Source organism: Pecten maximus, chromosome 9, assembly GCF_902652985.1.
Source record: "Pecten maximus chromosome 9, xPecMax1.1, whole genome shotgun sequence".
NCBI classification, from domain to species: domain Eukaryota; kingdom Metazoa; phylum Mollusca; class Bivalvia; order Pectinida; family Pectinidae; genus Pecten; species Pecten maximus.
Genome location: NC_047023.1, coordinates 37923113 through 37942198, shown reverse-complemented (window position 1 = coordinate 37942198; position 19086 = coordinate 37923113). Strand labels below are relative to the sequence as shown.

General features: G+C 34.2%; 3 protein-coding genes across 9 annotated transcripts in view; 1 reads left to right on the top strand and 2 right to left on the bottom strand.

Annotated features, from left to right (window-relative positions):
* Positions 1–3477, bottom strand: part of LOC117334362 (Bloom syndrome protein homolog) — a 31260-nt gene extending 27783 nt beyond the window's left edge. For both annotated transcript variants that reach the window (XM_033893940.1, XM_033893941.1), the window contains exons 1-3: positions 3368–3477; positions 1472–1554; positions 498–795 (exon numbers count right to left, since the gene is read on the bottom strand). In XM_033893940.1, coding sequence (XP_033749831.1) covers positions 498–795; positions 1472–1515 — 342 coding nt within the window. In that variant the 5' untranslated portion in view covers positions 1516–1554; positions 3368–3477. The remainder of the gene's footprint in view (positions 1–497; positions 796–1471; positions 1555–3367) is intronic.
* On the top strand, positions 3464–7786 carry LOC117334363 (60S ribosomal protein L36-like). Its single transcript, XM_033893942.1, has 4 exons — positions 3464–3548; positions 4356–4456; positions 7136–7270; positions 7659–7786. Exons 2-4 carry the CDS (start codon positions 4358–4360, stop codon positions 7743–7745), a joined length of 321 nt encoding a protein of 106 aa, XP_033749833.1. The 5' UTR covers positions 3464–3548; positions 4356–4357; the 3' UTR covers positions 7746–7786.
* Positions 7787–14169: 6383 nt separating this feature from the next.
* The window catches only part of LOC117334222 (multiple C2 and transmembrane domain-containing protein 1-like), a 205417-nt gene continuing 200500 nt past the window's right edge, over positions 14170–19086 (bottom strand). For all 6 annotated transcript variants that reach the window (XM_033893711.1, XM_033893714.1, XM_033893712.1 and 3 more), the window contains one exon: positions 14170–18790. In XM_033893711.1, the coding sequence (XP_033749602.1) occupies positions 18728–18790 (63 nt within the window). In that variant the 3' untranslated portion in view covers positions 14170–18727. The remainder of the gene's footprint in view (positions 18791–19086) is intronic.

The window sequence follows — 19086 nt, the reverse complement described above, 5'->3', positions numbered from 1 at the left end:
GTTTGTGTTGGTCATCTGGTCTTATTACAAGATAAATAAGCATGGAATTAATATCGGACAAGCATCCCATATAAACTATGAAGAGTCCTTATACTGACAAGATCCCATTTATACTATACTGAACACAATTCCTCCTTCTCATATCATTCCCTATCCATGTAAACTGGCATGTCATGATATTTCTAAACCATTTGAAATAATTTTAATAGCAGACTGTTTCTTAACATTCAGCAGAATATGCCATGATTCTTTCATAAATTTGTGTAGAGAACAGCACTTCGTAATTTGTCATTATCTATAAAGTATCCTATAAATCAACTATATTTACAAGAGTGCAGACATTATCTGAATTTTTGGTGAGACCTCATGTATACATATTTGTCTGGGTTGCTACAACTCCTTACCTTCTGGGACGTTGTCTTCACCCCCACCCCCACCCACCCCCCTGTATATATTTACAAGAAAATCTTTAAGAATATGAAGAATACAAAACAAACCTTGGATGTTTTGGGAACAAATTTAGATGTAGTTTTGACGGTGTTAGGAAAAGGTCGTGTAGTAAGCCAGTCATTATCATCCTCAAACTCATCCACACAGATTGGCTGTACAGGAGTAGATGTGCTTGAGGGTTTGACATTGGTCTTTGTTGCAGAAATGACTGTCGTTGAAGATTTTGTATTTGTTACTGGGGTGGAGAGACTGGAGTATGGAGACTGCTCATTTTGCATCCGAGTATGGACATCCAGACTGGACCCAGTTTTATTTTCTTTGCCAGTTCTCTTGAATTTGAATCCACTGAAAATAAAAATTTCCATGTATAAACAAAGTCAGTTGATAATCATTTGTCAAACATCTATAGACAAGAGGTCTAGAAAATCAGAACTTCAACATATCTTGGGATCCACATGTTATTACCAAGGGGAAAATACCTCTCCTTTAATATACATGGATATCTTATATTAATTATCAGACTGTAAATTACATTGCACATAATTCAATATAACTGTTTTCGTTTTCCAAATCAATCAAATTGATTTAATACCGATAAAAGACTGATATTTTCAAAAAATTTTAAATGTATATAGTTTCCTGGTAACATTCAACTTGTTGGTCCCCTTCAGCAAAACTTAACCAGATACACTCAAATATTATAGAGGCAGGAATTTATCTAGTACCGGGTATTAGTTGAAGTCCCAAGATGTAAGGATCAATGGAGGAATATGATAACTCTGTATTGTCAATAACTCTTATATTCAAAAATAAGTAAAATGAAATCTCAACTCTTCACAATTAGCACTGTGGTACTTTCTCCTATATCTTTGCAATAATTTCTTTAAGTAAATGTTTGCATATAATCAACATTATACTTATTAGTCACTTTACTTTCACTGTGTTACACCGATTTATCCCAGATGAACTGTTGCATGTTGCTTTGATAAAGGAGACCTGCTTTCTATACAAATGTACCTACTTTTTAGTGACAACACTGGAACCACCACTGCTGGCTTCTGCCATCCCTGATTAGTTAGATCATAGGAGCAGGCTGGCATCTGTCTGCAATATCAATGGGAATACATGCATGATGTGGATATTTTGTCATTGCTTATCACTTTTGGGTCAGTATAATTCTACCATCCTGCAGAGGAACAGGCATCTCAGGAGAGGAAGTTGTTTTAATAATTCTCATTCAATGATTAGAATAACAATTTGTAGCTTTAAAACTGTCCTTCATGATTAGTAGTTCTTGGAAAGTGTTGAAAATAAATTAAACATGATACATATATCAGAACACAAAATGGCAACTAGCCGTTATTCATCTTGATTTACGAATATACATGAACTGAATTAATTAAGCCATTCCTGTTCAAAATGTGGCACTCACAATTCAGTCATACAAGTCTAGAAAATTCCAGAAGGCACCTTGTGACTTAGTATTTTAGAAACAGTGCTCACAAACTCCATATACAAGGTATATGTCAAAATTCAAAATGGTTGCTGATGTCCATGGTCTGAAGAAACTTTAAAAGATGTGACATGTTACATGCCAAACTAAGTTTCATATTTGACATGCCCCTAAAAGCCTAAAACAACTGATGTGTTTTAGCGGAACTGGACTGGGCTGAATGCCGATGGCCAGGTAGCTCAAATGGTTAGAAAATCTGTCCAAGAGTTCAGAGGTACTGGGCTCAAGGAAGGGTCTGGTCGCTGCATTTTCCCTCTCCCGTTACATTTAGCATCAAACTAAATACCCAAAGAGGTGGTACAGCGTCTTGTGTGGAATCGGATCAAATACATTGTTGAAGGAGGGAGGAATGTAGTAACGTCAGTGGCCAGGTAGCACAAATGGTGAGAACATCTGTCTTGAGTTCAGAAATCCTGGGCTCAAGGCAGGGTCTAGTTGCTGCATTTATGCTCTCCTGGTATATGTAGTGTAATATTAAGGTATGAAAATCAAAATGCAAAGCTAACCTCAAAATTCAACAAGGCAGCTGGTGACCGTCTTGAATATCTGACCGTGCAGGAATGTAAAAAGTGGAGTATAAGATCAACTTATGACCTTTAACCTAGTGATAGGGCGTTTGCCTTGAGAGTGAAAGGTCGTTAGTTCCAACCTCAGCGTTGGCAGTGTATTTATCATTACTTCTTTCTATTACAGATTGGGTGCCGTTGACGAATACAGGCGGAAGCTATATATAGGAGATTGAGGCGTCCTTTGCTTGGAGCTGTAGAACCATTTGGTTGTGGTTGTCTTTGGGGGCAAAGACTTTGGATAGTGTAAACGTTTAGAGTATCATGTCACCTTGCTAGCTCAGACTAACGGGAATTTGCCTTTAGCCTACATGTATTTGGTTGGATGTTTGCATTGAGAACGAGAAGTCGCTAGTTCGAACTCCAGCGCGGGCAGTGTATTTTTCATTACTCCTCCCCGTTACATTTTAAAAGGTGAATATAAACGGGATTCATGCAATTTCATATAAATGTAGTGTTTAATTAGAGACCATTTACCGTTTGAAGTACAAAGAGGACAATTTTCATAACTATCGATACGTCAGTGTACATGTAACATGTTAGTCCGACTTGGTCATACTGTAAACTACTCCTATACGTATATGAGGTCTTATTCCACCTGATTACATTGGTGGATATTGCGACATGGCAGCCTGTCAAAAGTTTCCTGTCGTGTAAACCTCTAATATTATTGAAGTAACTGTAAACATGAAAATTTCATTCAGCAGACGATAGATCAAAATGTTTTTATCGGTATTTTGTGCTCAAATACAGACAACATCGGGAGATCAATATTGCTAGTTGAATGCGCTAGAAATAGAAAATTGGCTGTTGAAACAATGCAAAATATCAATCTTACACCACTTCATTTCCTTGTCAACACAATTTTTCCCTAGGTAAAATCAGAGACCTATATAGTATATAGTATAGGTCTCTGGTAAAATTAAGTAAGGCGCGCTTTTCCAAACCGGAAGTCTTGTTTTCATTTTGTTAATCTGAAGAGTTCCTTTTCCGGTTGCCATTTTCATCGTCAATACACGGTGAATATTATTGAAGTTGAATCGGTTGTAATCATACCTTTTCGAACCCGTCTATCTTTCCGAATAAGTAGAATGTGTTCAATAAAAGTGTATTGTTATGTTAGAAGTTTTGACGTAGATAATCTATGGCAGATGTTCGATAATTTTGTTATTATATGCACAATCTTACCATTTCTCATGCGTACAGGGAAAGTCCTATGTTTATATTTTGTCAAAGGGGCATGTTACTATATGAAAATGTGTATGATATAGGTCGGAATCAATGTATTACCAACACCCATATCGTACATATTCTTATATCGTAACATTACCCAGTGAACAAACCCTCAATAATCCAAAGTTTGAGCTCTGGCTCATCTTAAGACATGAAATCCGGGAATGCATTGGTTTTGTGAGTAGTTAAATTAACTTGAAGTCATATGTTGTGTGGTAATCGTGTCATTTTGGTTATGGAATTGTAACTGAAATGGATTTATATTTGAAATGGTGCAGATTTATACTGAAAAAGAAAAGCTGTAATGTATATTGCAGCACAAGTCACTGATGAATTGACAAGACTGTTTATTGGCATGTTTATTCATTAAACCATTCGTAAACTCTCAAGACAAGATATCATCACTGTGTAAAAGTTATGATAATATTATGATAAAGTATGTATGTACATGTCGGATTTGACTTTGTTCAGTTAGGCAATAGCTATACTGGCCAATCAGACTGCTTTTCATGTAATTATACTTAACTTTAAGATCTTGTACAGTATTATGTCCCTGATTTATAATACTAACTTTGAACTTTGAATCCTTTCAGAAATGGCGATTCGTCACGAGATGTGTATAGGCCTCCAGAAGGGTCACAAGGTGACCAAGATTGAAGCTGGACGAAAGACAAGGCCAACCCGCAGGAAGGGAGTAAGTATAGTGTTAATGTTGGCCCTAAGTCATGGAATTGGCTGTATAAAAAGATATTAATAGCAGTGCCTTTGCATATTGATGATTAAATGTGCAGAAACTACACCATTTATGAAAGATATTATGGTTATCTTCAGTGATTTTTCAGGGTCGGTTTCCGATCCCATTCTCAAAGAGATTTCATTAAAGAAGCTGTCCCTCTGAAATTCCCAACAAATTCTCAATTTTGATTTTGGATATTATTTTGACCCCAACTGGTCCCCCTCCCTTATATACGTCACTTTCAAGCGTTTGAGTGATCGTGATCACGAAATGCAAAGCAATAGCAGCCATAATGGTAAATATTACGTTAAGAAAATCAGATTAGCAGACAGCAAGGGCTCCGGACATTAACTGGAATTATTTAAATCTCAAACAACAGTATCTCAACCTATTAATGCTAGTCCAATACCAGTTGAGGAGGCAAACCCGAAGTCAGTATTTCCACCATTGCCGGATTGTATACCTTCCAGTTTAGTTCCAGACCATCTGTCACGAACCTAATAACTGTATACAAGCCTCAACAACCCCTGCGGAGAGGGCATTTAGTGCTGTGGGGCTGTTTAAAAATGAGCATCACAACCGTCTGACCCAAACAACTCTTGATTCTCTAATGATAGTATGTTTCGAGGCCCTAATTAAGCACTTGTCAGGAGATGACTTGAGGTCCCTTGTCCTCTTTTTCAAAAACAAAAAGGGTAGTCAAATACCATTATGATAAAAAAAAAAGTTAAAAGAAATTAAGCAACAATGTAGCTTTTATGTATACATTTCAAATTTCCCAAAAAGGCAAGTTTCCATGTTAAAATTTCCCAATTTCCAGGGAATATAATTTTTCCTAAAATAGCCTGAAAAATCACTGATCTTGTTCTGGGATGGGCCAAAATCGATTTACCCTGTCTTTTGTATCAAAATGGGCAACAAGGTTGTAAGGGCTGGGATCAGACCTCATTTTCGTATCGCCTCCAAAAAGCAATCAACATATAGGTATCACTAAGTCAGTGGAGGCTGCGGTGTCTGCAGAGATGTTTGGTGCGATAATTTAAGTTCCCTTGGGTCAATCAAACTCAAACTTTGCATATCTTCTTAACCAAAAGTGTTTGCTTGTTTTTTTTTGCATGTCTGAAGGTAAAGGTCACTGTTACTAAAAAAAGAAAACTTGTTTCCTTGTGATAACTTAATTTCCCATGAGCTAATCAAACTTAAACTTCATGCAGATCTTCCTTACCAAAAGTGCTTGCTTGGTATTGCTTTTCAGGTGTGAATTTCCCTTGGTTCCTAATTGTGCATATTCCATTTTGGGAGCGATCGGAAAAGAACGTGGCCAACAGGCGGCTATCTCTGATTTTGACATTTGAAGTTTGTTATTGCTAAAACTCGTAAAGTACTGAAGGGATCTTTCTCAAATTTCAAATGCAGGTTCCCCTTGTTTCTTACCGCAAGTGCTTACGAGAGAATGTTTTTTTTAAACTGGTTCAATAACTCCAGTTCTCTTCAAACTCTGATCTAAGTCAAACTTCATGTGATGCTTATTTATTGAAAGTTTTGTATTGCTGAATTCCAAGCTTGTCTTATTACATTATTTCTTGAAGTGATACTTAATAACCTAGGGGCCGCGGTGGCCGAGTGGTTAAGGTGTCCCGACACTTTATCTCTAGCCCTCCAACTCTGGGTTGCAAGTTCTAAACCTTCGTGGGGCAGTTGCCAGGTACTGACCGTGGGTCAGTGGTTTTACTCCGGCTTTCCCCCACCTCCAAACCTGGCACGTCCTTAATTGACCCTGGCTGTTAACTCTTTCCGTACTCACGACGACTACAGACATCACAAAAACGTGCTCTTGTATCCTTCATGACGACTACACACGTCGCAATTAACATGCCTTCCATCCTTTGTGACGACTCAAATCGTCGTAAAACATCGCAAAAGATGTTGATATTACTTGCTGGTTTAGCATAGTCATACGAAGGAATTGACACGGAAATGATGTTTTTAAGAAATAAAAAGCAATGTAAATATTGTATTGATGGTATATTTTACGTACCAGAAGCATAATTCATTCGTTAAGATTGTCTATTTCAAAGAATTCCGCCGGTTCATGCCGAGCTGTTTACATAGCTACAAAATGGCGGCCTCAAATTTACTTTCGTTTTCTGCGAGATTGTTGAGGTGTTAAACACAATAAAACAATTAAAAACGATAATATATATATAATTGAGTAACGTTTATCATCAAAATAAGTAAGAAATACGTGAAATATTTTTACACACCGAAAAACCGATGTTTTGGCTGCGTGATTTCTTGCACATGTGTGACACATGTGCCGATTAACATGTCATTTCCCGCGATTCTGCCTGGTGATTTCGCCGTGTTTTAAAGGAAAAATTGGGTAAAAGAGTTTCCGTACTCAGTACTTGTTCAATATGATAAACTTCATTTAATATTAAGCATTATACAACAGTAAAAGATCGTTTTATCGACGTCTGATGTGATAGCCATATGCTCCAATACACAAAGGACCTACCCAGCATTCACTTCCGGTAGCGACCGCGAAATTTGAATGAGTACGTAAAGAGTTAATAGGACGTTAAACAAAAACAAACAAACCAAAAACTTAATAACCTTATTTTTTTTCCCCTCCAGGCACAGACTGCCCATGTTCGTCGTGTCCGTGACCTTATCCGTGAAGTGACAGGATTTGCTCCATACGAGAGGAGGATGCAGGAGTTACTGAGGATCTCCAAAGATAAGAGGGCCCTCAAATTTGCCAAGCGAAGGGTAAGGATTATTTTATCAAAAGCGAAGGGTTATGGTTTTTGACAATAATATATTTTAAAGATACCTCATCGCTGTGTTGAAAATTTACCTTTTAATATTCTGTTATATATTTCATTCTCATTCAGTGAACTCTGTATTAGTAAAGTCTGATTTTAAGACTATAAAAAATGTTTGAAAGTTACAGCAAAGTAGAATTTTAGGAATATTAAATGGTATGGATGTTTTCTCAATATAGCATAAAAATTGTTACTAAGGTAAATTTACTAAGATAGCAATTTCATAGTATAATTCAGTAACCAAGTGATATAGCATTCCAAAATTAGAGTTACGTTCATCTGTTGGAATTGACCGATATATAGAATTAAAATAATACTTTCTATTTTTCTAGCTTGGTGCTCACGTTAGAGGAAAGAGGAAGAGGGAAGAAATGCAGAACATCTTACAGAAGATCAGGAAGGCACAGCAACAGAAGTAGAAACATTCTTGCGTATAGTAAATTAAAAAAATCCTCACAAATTGATTTGTTTTATGGTTTGTCAGACCTTTGGGAGAACATTTCAGAAATTTCCAGGGAAAAGAAATAAAACTGAAATTGTCTCCCTTTTCCCACTTGCATCTGGACATTAAAATTGGCCAACTACTTTTCTTGGCAACACAATATGATTATAGACTTTCATTAATAATCATGGAATTTCAATGACATTGTATTGGGTGCTGATAGACTACTATGACACTACAGAGCAACCCGCTTATTTGCATAGCCCTTTTTCCATGACAAAATATGGAAATAACTGGAGTATTCGTATAGGCGGAGTTGGGTTTTGGCCCCTCTTATACACTATGTAGATTGTCGGGTAGGTACTCAAAACGGGCGCTATATGATTGTTTACGTTATTTGCATAAAAAACATATTTAAAAAAAAAACATTATTTAAAATATAAGCGTAAATACGAAATAAATGGGTTGTTATTCTTTGTAAATGTACAAATATTTGCATATATACATTTGTACTTCATCGTTTACTACTTGTCACTCCGAGTCTGTGGGTCCGAAATCGGTCATACACGCGTGGGTTGGCACTACGATGTACAATGTGATCGTTTCAATAAACATTCATTATCGTCTTGAGATGTGTTTTGTTCATGCTATGAGTATATTAGTTGTTTGATCATAGATGATGAACTGCTTAAGCAATAGACTGTCTTAAATGACCGTGAGATGTGCATTGTCGTTTGGGTTTGTTTTGGAAAATGGCGCACACGCACAAAGAGTTGTCGTTCCTTACACATATGCCCCCACAATGCAACGCGCCTAGTAAACAATCGTGGCGATCGCAACCTGCCTCAGCGGGTGTTCAAGTGCACAGAACAGAGGTTTGGATCGATGCTATAATAAATAAACAAATCTCATCAAAAGATGAGACATATCAATATTTTATTCAGTAATTCTTCTTCACAATGCTACTGATATGGTCTGGATAATAACTAAATGTCGATATCGATGCATCGAACATAACCTGTTTTGACGAAGTGGGAACCAATGATTAGATAACGTACATCGTGTCGAATCAATATGCAAGTTAAAAACACTTTTCATAAAACTTTTATTACGGGAAAATCACAAAAATACCCTAAAATCAATTAAAATTTTTCGATTTTTTGGAATTTTTTTATGCATATAAGCGGGAGTCGGTGTTTTAGTTGATGCAAATACACGGGATTAAAATACAAAGATAAAGAAGAAAAAAATCGGGACCTGAGAATTTTATGCAAATAAGCGGGATATTCAAATAACCGATATGCAAAAAAGTGGGCTCCTTTGTATATTCAAAGATAACGAAGACAACTTTTTATTGACAAACCCAATGCAACATTTATTGCTGTGACTGGTTATTTTGATATTTATGCCTACGACTTGTCCCTCATGCAAGAAGATGATTATCTTGCATCAATTAACACATATGTAACAATGGCCTAATCAGATTTGAAATTTAATTTATTTGATTGTCAGAAAATAGCTGGGAGACTGGTGTCAACTGAAGTTGTTTCGGTTAAGTTAACATCACCAAGATGGCACCTATATTTGTCCAAATAGCAAAAATACATGTAGCTGCTGGTGCGGTCAATGCTGATGATTTCCATCGAAGTTTCATCAAAAGTTGTTGGTAGAATTTTAGAAATTTGCAGAAAAAAAGCCATGGTAAGTTACTTATACTGATGGCATATATCACTTGAGCTAAAAACTGGGTAAAATATATATATACAGCATGTAGTAGACTACAAGACAAAGGTTAACTTTGCAAATCTTCAAAATGAAACTTCAATTGGAAAATTAATTGAGAAATAATATCTGGATGGGAATGAAAACTATTGACCATGTCGATCAGATATACCCAGTAGAACTTCAAATCAAGGACATTACAGGCTCTTTACTTACAACATAGCATGTCGATCAGATTACCCCTGTAGAACTTCAAATCAAGGAAACAACAGACTCTTTACTTACAACGTAGCATGTCGATCAGATATACCCTGTAGGACTATCTAGCTAACAGGGACAGCTTGAAAATAAATAATAGGTGTGATATTTCCAGTGTACCAATTGTTAATTTTCCATTTCTAGATAGTAACATCCATGCTTCCTCTATCTAGTGTTTACATTTCTCAGTTTATTTGATATTCAATGCCTTGTTATTCACTTTTGGTGAAACTGGGAAGGGGGGTATTTACAGGTTTCCTCTTTTGTCTTTTAAGTAAAGTAAACTTCATTTCTTGAGAGAATCTTGATCAAACTTCACACAATAATGAGTGACCATAATATCTGGGTCAAGTTTGAGATTCAGGGTTTTTGGGTCAAGGTCACTTATTGTTTTCAATGGGGACTGGCAGTGAACATGTAATGCTTTATATTTGATGTTGCTCAGATGCCAATAGAAGAAGTCAAGAACTAGAACTGTCACCAGGATGGCTGACTAATACCCCCGCAATCTGCACAAGTCAGTGGTGAATTGGAACTAATAATTAGAGGCCAACTAAGATAACCCAGTAATATAGTGACCAGTTGCCATAGCAACCATAATTTTGAGAAAAAGAAAGTGGCATGCACATCTATACATGGTCCTCTATATTTGTGTGAAGTTTCATTGAAATCGGCCCTTCGGTTTAGGAGGAGTTGTCCGGACAAACTTAAAGTTATGGTTCTTATCAGAAAACCTGTTTATAGTGACCAGTTGCCATAGCAACCATAATTTTGAGGGAAAAAAGTGGCATGCACATCTACACATGATCATTAATATGTGTGAAGTTTCATTGGAATCGGCCCAGCGGTTTAGGAGGACAGACAACCTGATTCCAGTATACCCCCTAACTTCGTTGCGGGGGTATAATAAACAATGTATCGATCAATGCACATCATCTCCAACTCCCTCAATCGTTGTCACCAGATTTGGAAGAGAAGTATAGATATCTGACTATTAACAGGCAACCTGTCAGAATTTGGAGCCAGATATTATGTTCAGTTTTAGCAGACTAATTTCTAGGTCAATTTGAAATCCAAGATGGCTACTATAACGTAGGTGTCAGTTTGAAAATTTTATTTCAAAATCTTCTCAATTCCCACCATTTGAGTTAGATTTAGTTGAAACTGTCTGAAATAGCAAAACTCAAAATCACTGAATCGTAGCCCTTCAGATTTGATGGGAGTATTATGGTGTGGCGTTTTTCATCTGCCTGCATTAACTTCAGTTTGTATGGTGATCTCCATCGATATAACTAATCATCAAGTGATGTAAAACTTATTTCAATGCAAGTTGGTAATATATAACATTAGATGACATTCGATGGATGTGTATTGTTTTCCCCAGCAGGTCACTTGTTGTATAGAATATTTTAACCTTTGCTAAGTTATGAATCAAATTATGATGTGTAAAGAAAACTAGAACTCAAAATCAGGTCAAGAGAATTTTTATTCTCACCAAAACATGTACTGTAAGTCAGTTTCCCTGCAAAAAAAGTGTCATAATTCAATGCTTCAAAGGAACAAACTATGACAAAAGTGCAATATAGTAAAACAGCATGGTTAAAAACAAGGAACAGTAACAATAGTGATAACAAACATGGAGGCCACTAGCCTAACCTAAGGGTTAACGTGTCTCCTTCAAACTATCACATTTGGGAATGTGTAACACAGATTTCACGAGTTTTTATTTTTGTTGTATAATTCATCTGAAAAAACATTACTATTAAAGTAATGCTAGAAGTAATCCCCAACAAGTCTGAAGCTAAATTCAACACAATGTAGATTTTTAATTTTTCATATTTAGATTCCATAATTATGAACAAAATCAAATCTGTATACAGTATACATCATTTTTCGAAGTTAAACAAGACCCTCACATAATTAGGTCGTTATCAGAATTTAGTTAGGGACCTATACAAATACCAATATCCTAGATGTCAATTGGTTTTGTACATCGTAAATGTGCAGTGGAATCCTATATTCATTAAGAGTTCTCTTTCAGTAAGATTACTGACTGACACAGTGTGAAAACAATAGGTTGATTATCCCAGGGATCAGCAAATATTAATATTTATAATCACTCTCTGAAGCCAAGACAATGAAACTAGGATATTTAACAACTTGTTTATGATAAATGGGATAATTGTCAAACGAGAGACTAGAACTGTAATTTCCTATAAAAGTTTACATATACCTCCAGTATTCTGATAAGCAGAGACAAAAAATTGAGCATTTTGGTACAAAAATAAAGCTGCATGATAACTTTATACACTTTGATTAACCTTATATACACCAGAAGGAAACGAATAATAGCTCATTCTACCTATATATTATCGACTCCTTAACAAAGTCTGGATTGTGCAACTAAGATTTTAAAAGCTGTTCAGTACAAATATTACAGTTCAGTTAAGTGCAGAAACTTTCGGACTCGTAAAAAACCAACATTTACAAATGTACATCATCGAAACTACAGAAGTTTAGATACATTGTACTAATTAGGGCATAAAATGTGTAGCCTATATGTATTTTGTTACTTATCTAACAATTGGAAGGTAAAGATTATTAAAGATCTCTGGAAAAGTGGCTCGATCTAACATCGCATCTACATACCGTATATATATACATTATTGAAATTTTGAAACATAGTTGTCAAATTAAACCCTAGTACTAGTTCTATACTGTAATAATGTAGGAATTCTGGATACGCATACGGTTATTTATATCACATTCACGTTCTATCACATTAGTTTACTCATAGCAACTTATAATCATACTGATCAAAACCGACAGATTTTGGTCCATATACCCATTAACCCCACCCATCCATCTCGTCTATACAAATAATTTTAGCACCATGCAATCCTGCTCTAAAACATGGACCTAAATAATCCTAATCTACAAGCTAGACACACGCATTGAAAAAGGAAATGTAATAACAAGAAAATGGAAACGTGAAAATTAAGCCTTCATAAAACCACAAAACTTTTTTTTTAAATAATGGAATGTGATAAATTACCTACACCCTGAAACTTGGACTGAAAGATATGTCTGAAATAAAATGTATTCTATAACCCATGACCCGGTGATGTACAATTTAAAATGACATGTATTGTATGGTACATGTACATACATACTATATTTATTACATACCACTAAAACCTACAGGTTTGAGCAAGAACTTTGTTTACACAAAAAATAATTCTGAGTACCATGGTTAGAATATTGTTTCCATGGATTTGACGTTTGATTGTAGCTCAATTAAAATTAAAATTTGAATGACTTAGCTAGGTAACAAACAAAACATATTGATTTCCTTAAATGGTAAAAAACAGAAACTTGTCAAAATCTAGTAACAGTTACATATAAATACATAGAGTATGAAAGATTTGTTGGAACTTCTGTGGTAATGTATGGATGATCGTTCACATATTATAATTAATGGTTTAACTGCTTCAATTAAAATACTTTAGAGACATATACGTCAGCTCTGAGGAAAGAGTTACAGTAAATATTAAGCCTTAAAATGTTTTAATATTTTAAGGTTATAGACACAGTATAAAAAAAAAAAAAATCTTTTTAACTTTTTTATAGGACTGATTTGTTTCAAACTTTTAAGGAATAAAAAGCTGTCAATGAAATATATTGTTTTGATACCATTTTATTTTCTAGATTGCAATCTATTTTATGTCATATACTTTATATATATAACGGATTGGTACTACATATATATTGCTTTTACTATATTGAGATGACAATTTACCAATTCAGTTAAAAGTCAATCAATGAAGTTAAGCAGACCCCATGACCCAAATAATGTTTTGTTGTTTTAATAAAAAATATAACTTATAACATATTGTTAACTAAGATAACTACAGACATATATTATAACATATTGTTAACTTAGATAACTACCGACATATATTATAACATATTGTTAACTAAGATAACTGCAGACATATATTATAACATATTGTTAACTTAGATAACTGCAGACATATATTATAACATATTGTTAACTTAGATAACTACCGACATATATTATAACATATTGTTAACTAAGATAACTGCAGACATATATTATAACATATTGTTAACTTAGATAACTACCGACATATATTATAACATATTGTTAACTAAGATAACTGCAGACATATATTATAACATATTGTTAACTTAGATAACTGCAGACATATATTATAACATATTGTTAACTTAGATAACTGCAGACATATATTATAACATATTGTTAACTTAGATAACTGCAGACATATATTATAACATATTGTTAACTTAGATAACTGCAGACATATATTATAACATATTGTTAACTAAGATAACTGCAGACATATATTATAACATATTGTTAACTTAGATAACTACAGACATATATTATAACATATTGTTAACTAAGATAACTACCGACATATATTATAACATATTGTTAACTTAGATAACTGCAGACATATATTATAACATATTGTTAACTTAGATAACTACCGACATATATTATAACATATTGTTAACTTAGATAACTACCGACATATATTATAACATATTGTTAACTTAGATAACTACAGACATATATTATAACATATTGTTAACTAAGATAACTACAGACAATCATGGACTTTGAAAATAAATTCTAAGAGATGTACATTCTTTATAATAGTATTCATGATGTTTTTCTGTACATGAAATCAATAACCAAACAATTTTATGATGAATGAGACTTAATTAGAAATAGTTAAAATGACTGAAAACAATGCATGTAAATAAAATTGAAAGGGTATACATTTTGTATATCAAATAAACAGGTATGGATACACAAAGATACAAATTTTGATCCAACATTTTACCTGACCTCACAGTGACTAAAATCTATTTTTCAACATCAGACCATGAAATGGTATTTATAGATCTAAACATAGTAATATTGCAGGTATATACATTTTAAATAGAAGGGAATCCTGTTTCTGCAATTTCATCTGAATTACACAAAAAATCTCATTAGGTATCTGAACTTGATAAAGCTGAGTTTGACAATTGTAAACACAAATCATGTACATTGAAAGTAACTCGGGATACATTTATACAAATTGGGCTAATACATTAAACAAGAGACAGTAGGTATATAATATACAAGGAAATGATATATATAATCAAGTACAGTGTACCATGTACATTGGTAAAAATATGAGGTTCTTGTCTTTTCAATAGTTGCTCTGTGCACAGGCCATGGTTTCACAAATTATCTGTGACTAAACGAGATTCAGTAAATTAACTTTTCCATTGCAAAGCAAAGCTGGAGTTTAGGAGAAGCATTGATGAAAACATGCAGCAATGCTTTCCAGTGCACATAATTGAATTAAGGAATAGTAATTGAAGCAATACCTGGTGTTAAAAAACCTCATCAGCCAGTAAAGTGTAATGGCTAACACTATATTAACAATAAAAAAAAATCAAATAAAATCAAGAAACAAAAAGAAATGCATCAATAGCTGAAAATAAGATATTTTTTTTTAATTCCCTGCTTAATTCTAATTCTGTTTTTTTACCTACAAATTTCATAACAGTTTTGAAAAATCTGTGTTTAGATTATTTTCTGAAGCCCTGCGGCCCTAAACTCTTAAGTAACTTCAAGCCCCCAATCAAAATAAGGGTTAATGTTTTTTCTTCTGGACAGGTATAAATATAGGATATGGGTATTGAATGTCAGTAATATTTCAGAGGTAAAGCGCAGACTACTTCAATAACTTAAACCAGCATGTGTAAAAACATTGTATCATTCTATCATATAATGTATCATTCTATCGTATAAGTGGAAAAGAAATGAAATTTACAGATTCACTTGATTATGACATCAATCATTACTGCAGTAGCACTTTAATTCATTGAACAACACCCAATATTTCATTGGTCTAATAGATATGTAAGTATAAGGATTGAAATTAATTTTCATAATTACAAAATTATTTCAATTTTATTTGTACCTTATGATGTTAATATAAAATAGATTTGAAATCAGAACAAAAAATAACAGTTTTACAGTTAGTAACTCCTACACATAAAAAACAATAAAGTAAGATAAATGTAACCCAGATATGTTCTGATGAAAATCAATCATAATCGAATACATAATTATACATTGTATATCAAGTTATACTGACAAATTAAATGCTAATTTGCAACATTCCTAAACAAAACCTCATCATCCAGTCATATTATCTGGTGAAAATGATAAGTGGCTGACAATGAGGAGTAGGACTAGAGGACAATAAAGATCAGGACGGAAAAAACAGACATATCACAGGGTAGCACTAAGTTTAACTCATACACTTACAGCCTGCTCACTGTTTTCTATGTTAAAACACTTCACTACTGTCAACCCATGTTAACTGGGACTTTGCTTTTATACTGGAAAAATTCCACAGTGGAGAAAACTTTTTTTCTGTTTTAAAAGTAAATTGTCAAGTAGGTATACATTTTGTATATCAAGGATCCGTTAGAACGTCTGCCCGATTCTGCTGTAGTGTTATCAGGACTACCATTCTCATACTTTGAAAACAAACATTAAACTAATCAGCAATAATCAAGGAAAATGATGTAACACTCGTACTTCACACGTACATTATAAAACCACATGTAATTACATTAATTTTGCTAAGCTAAACCACATGTAATTACATTAATTTTGCTACTATTTATTAATACTATTAACCTAAAACAGAAAATTTGAGATTCAGGTCGAATTACGTTATAAAACCATGTGTAATTACATTAATTTTGCTATTATTTATTAATACTAGAACAGAAAATTGGAGATTCAGGTCCAACTTCCATCAGCCTCATTTAGTAATCATCAGCTACATCCTTAAAAAATATACAATATTTATCTTTGACTTTCTGGAGTTTCTTTTTATAACATGAATGAAAGGTAGTGTATCGGAATCTGATTTAAAATGAACAGATGAAGGAAAGAGTTTTGAAGTATGATTTCCTCTAAAAATATTCAGAATTAAGTCTTAAGAAAGTGATATCCTGATCAACATTCAGCCAATAATTTCCCCAAAGTCAGGTGTCAGACGTAACCCATATCTCAAAACGGGAACTGCAAGTCACAAAATTGTGTGTCTATTCAGTGTTCATTTGATCAATTACTGATATTATGCTGATGCAAGTCTATATTTATTTACCTAAACACAAATTAAAATCTATGAGCATATGATGTTTGAAGCACAATAAAAACTCACAAAAAAGAAGTAAATTACCAGTAATGTAACCAAGTATAAGGTATGGATTTCTTTAATAAACAATTACATGAAATTAATAATTAAATCAATCTGTAATGTGGAATATTACACAGGCTATAATTAGACTACCAATCAAAATCTTGCATGGTTTGATTATAATGGAAAATGAAAATGTTGATTTAGAAAGCATTGCATGCATCATCAACAACAAATGAGATTCTTTTCTCCTTCTTGCATATGGAATGTAAATCTATGATTCCTCCTTCATTACAAAACATCTGGGGTTACGAGTTGATATAAAGCCTCCATTCTCTCAAGACAGCTATGTCAACTTCTCTGATTCTTCTTCCTCTTACAACACATGTGTATCGCTTCGTATTCACCGAAAAGTTCAGCAGTGCGAAAGTGTGAATATCTTGCTGAGTGTGTGGACTCTATAACATTATACAAATATCCATCACACTCTGTTATACACAGGAACAATCATACAAACACATTTTCACAAACAAATATCTCTTCAATTTGATGTTCTGAAATTCATATTGGTACAAAACAGACTTCAATATGTTATTTCCTGACTTGAAAATGATACCCCAAGGAAAACAAGACCAATCTAAAATCTTGTGTCAACAGAATTTCACACAGATTTTATAAACATCTTCTCTCCTCTTCACAAGGAGATGCTCGGTGAATCTCTTTCCCACAAGGAGACACTTGATCTCTTCTGTAGAAGGAAAAACACAGCGGATCTCTTTTCCACAAGGAAAAACACAGCGGATCTCTTTTCCACAAGGAAAAACACAGCGGATTTTCTTCACAAGGAAAAACACAGCGGATCTCTTTTCCACAAGGAAAAACCCAGCGGATCTCTTTTCCACAAGGAAAAACCCAGCGGATCTCATTTCCACAAGGAAAAACCCAGCAGATCTCATTTCCACAAGGAAAAACACAGCGGATCTCTTTTCCACAAGGAAAAACACAGCGGATTTTCTTCACAAGGAGAGTCACACTTATCCAGCAAATGAGTCTCTTCTCCTCAAGGAGAGACTCTGTGAATCTCTAAGACACCATCAGTATATAGCACATCTGTTGCTATGGTAACCATTACAGTAGAACTGCCATAGGTATATTGAGTTGACAGTTATCTAGTTAATGAGTATGACCCTGTGGGTAGGTATAGGGACTAAAAGTAAGAGTTAAACAAATACAGCTGCCTTAGAAATGGTGATAATATCACCAACACAGAAAAGAATCCGTACCATTACCATGGTAATCAGTGTCTATTTTTAAATGCTGCTACCATCAGCATGGTAACCAGTGTCTATGTTAAGCCATGGTAATTATACGATAGCCATCGTAGTCATTATTGATAGTTTATAACTATCAGACAGATATTTTCCACCTTCAAACTTCTCCCGGTAAGTGACTTGTAGTCTTTACAAAAGTTTGTACTTTCAAGCACAACCGTAAAATGTATGGTTTTGACGATATCAAGGTCAACATTGATTGTCGTGACCTTCAGCCACCTGTATACAGTGTACTGCTGGGTATATACCCTTGATCAGCAGTGTATGACATGAACTGCCACAGTTTGCTTCAGCAACATTGATATCACTGATGTTGTGTATCACACGCAGTCATGGTTTAGGTAACACAGACCACTATCCAATATGTCCTTACATGGGTCCTGCTATGCTTGTTTGGACTTTTTCGACATTGACTGGGCGTCAGGACGCAGTTCCCTGTATTGTATCTGGAATGAAAACCAAAATGATAGTAACAAGAGAACACAAAGCATTTAAACATTCATAGAGGCAGTGGAGTGACCTTGACCTTTTATTTTAAACTTTGAAATACAAGCATTTTTGGTCAGAAAGCATTATATGAAGTTTGAGTAATTTGTTTATTACAACTAGATATACTGTGTCAAACCCAATTTTCTACTTAAAGTAACAGAGACTTTGACCTTTAAAATTTAGACAGAAAAGCAATTCGAAGTAAGCACTTTTTATGAAATACTAAAGTTCAAATTAGCAATACAGAACTAGC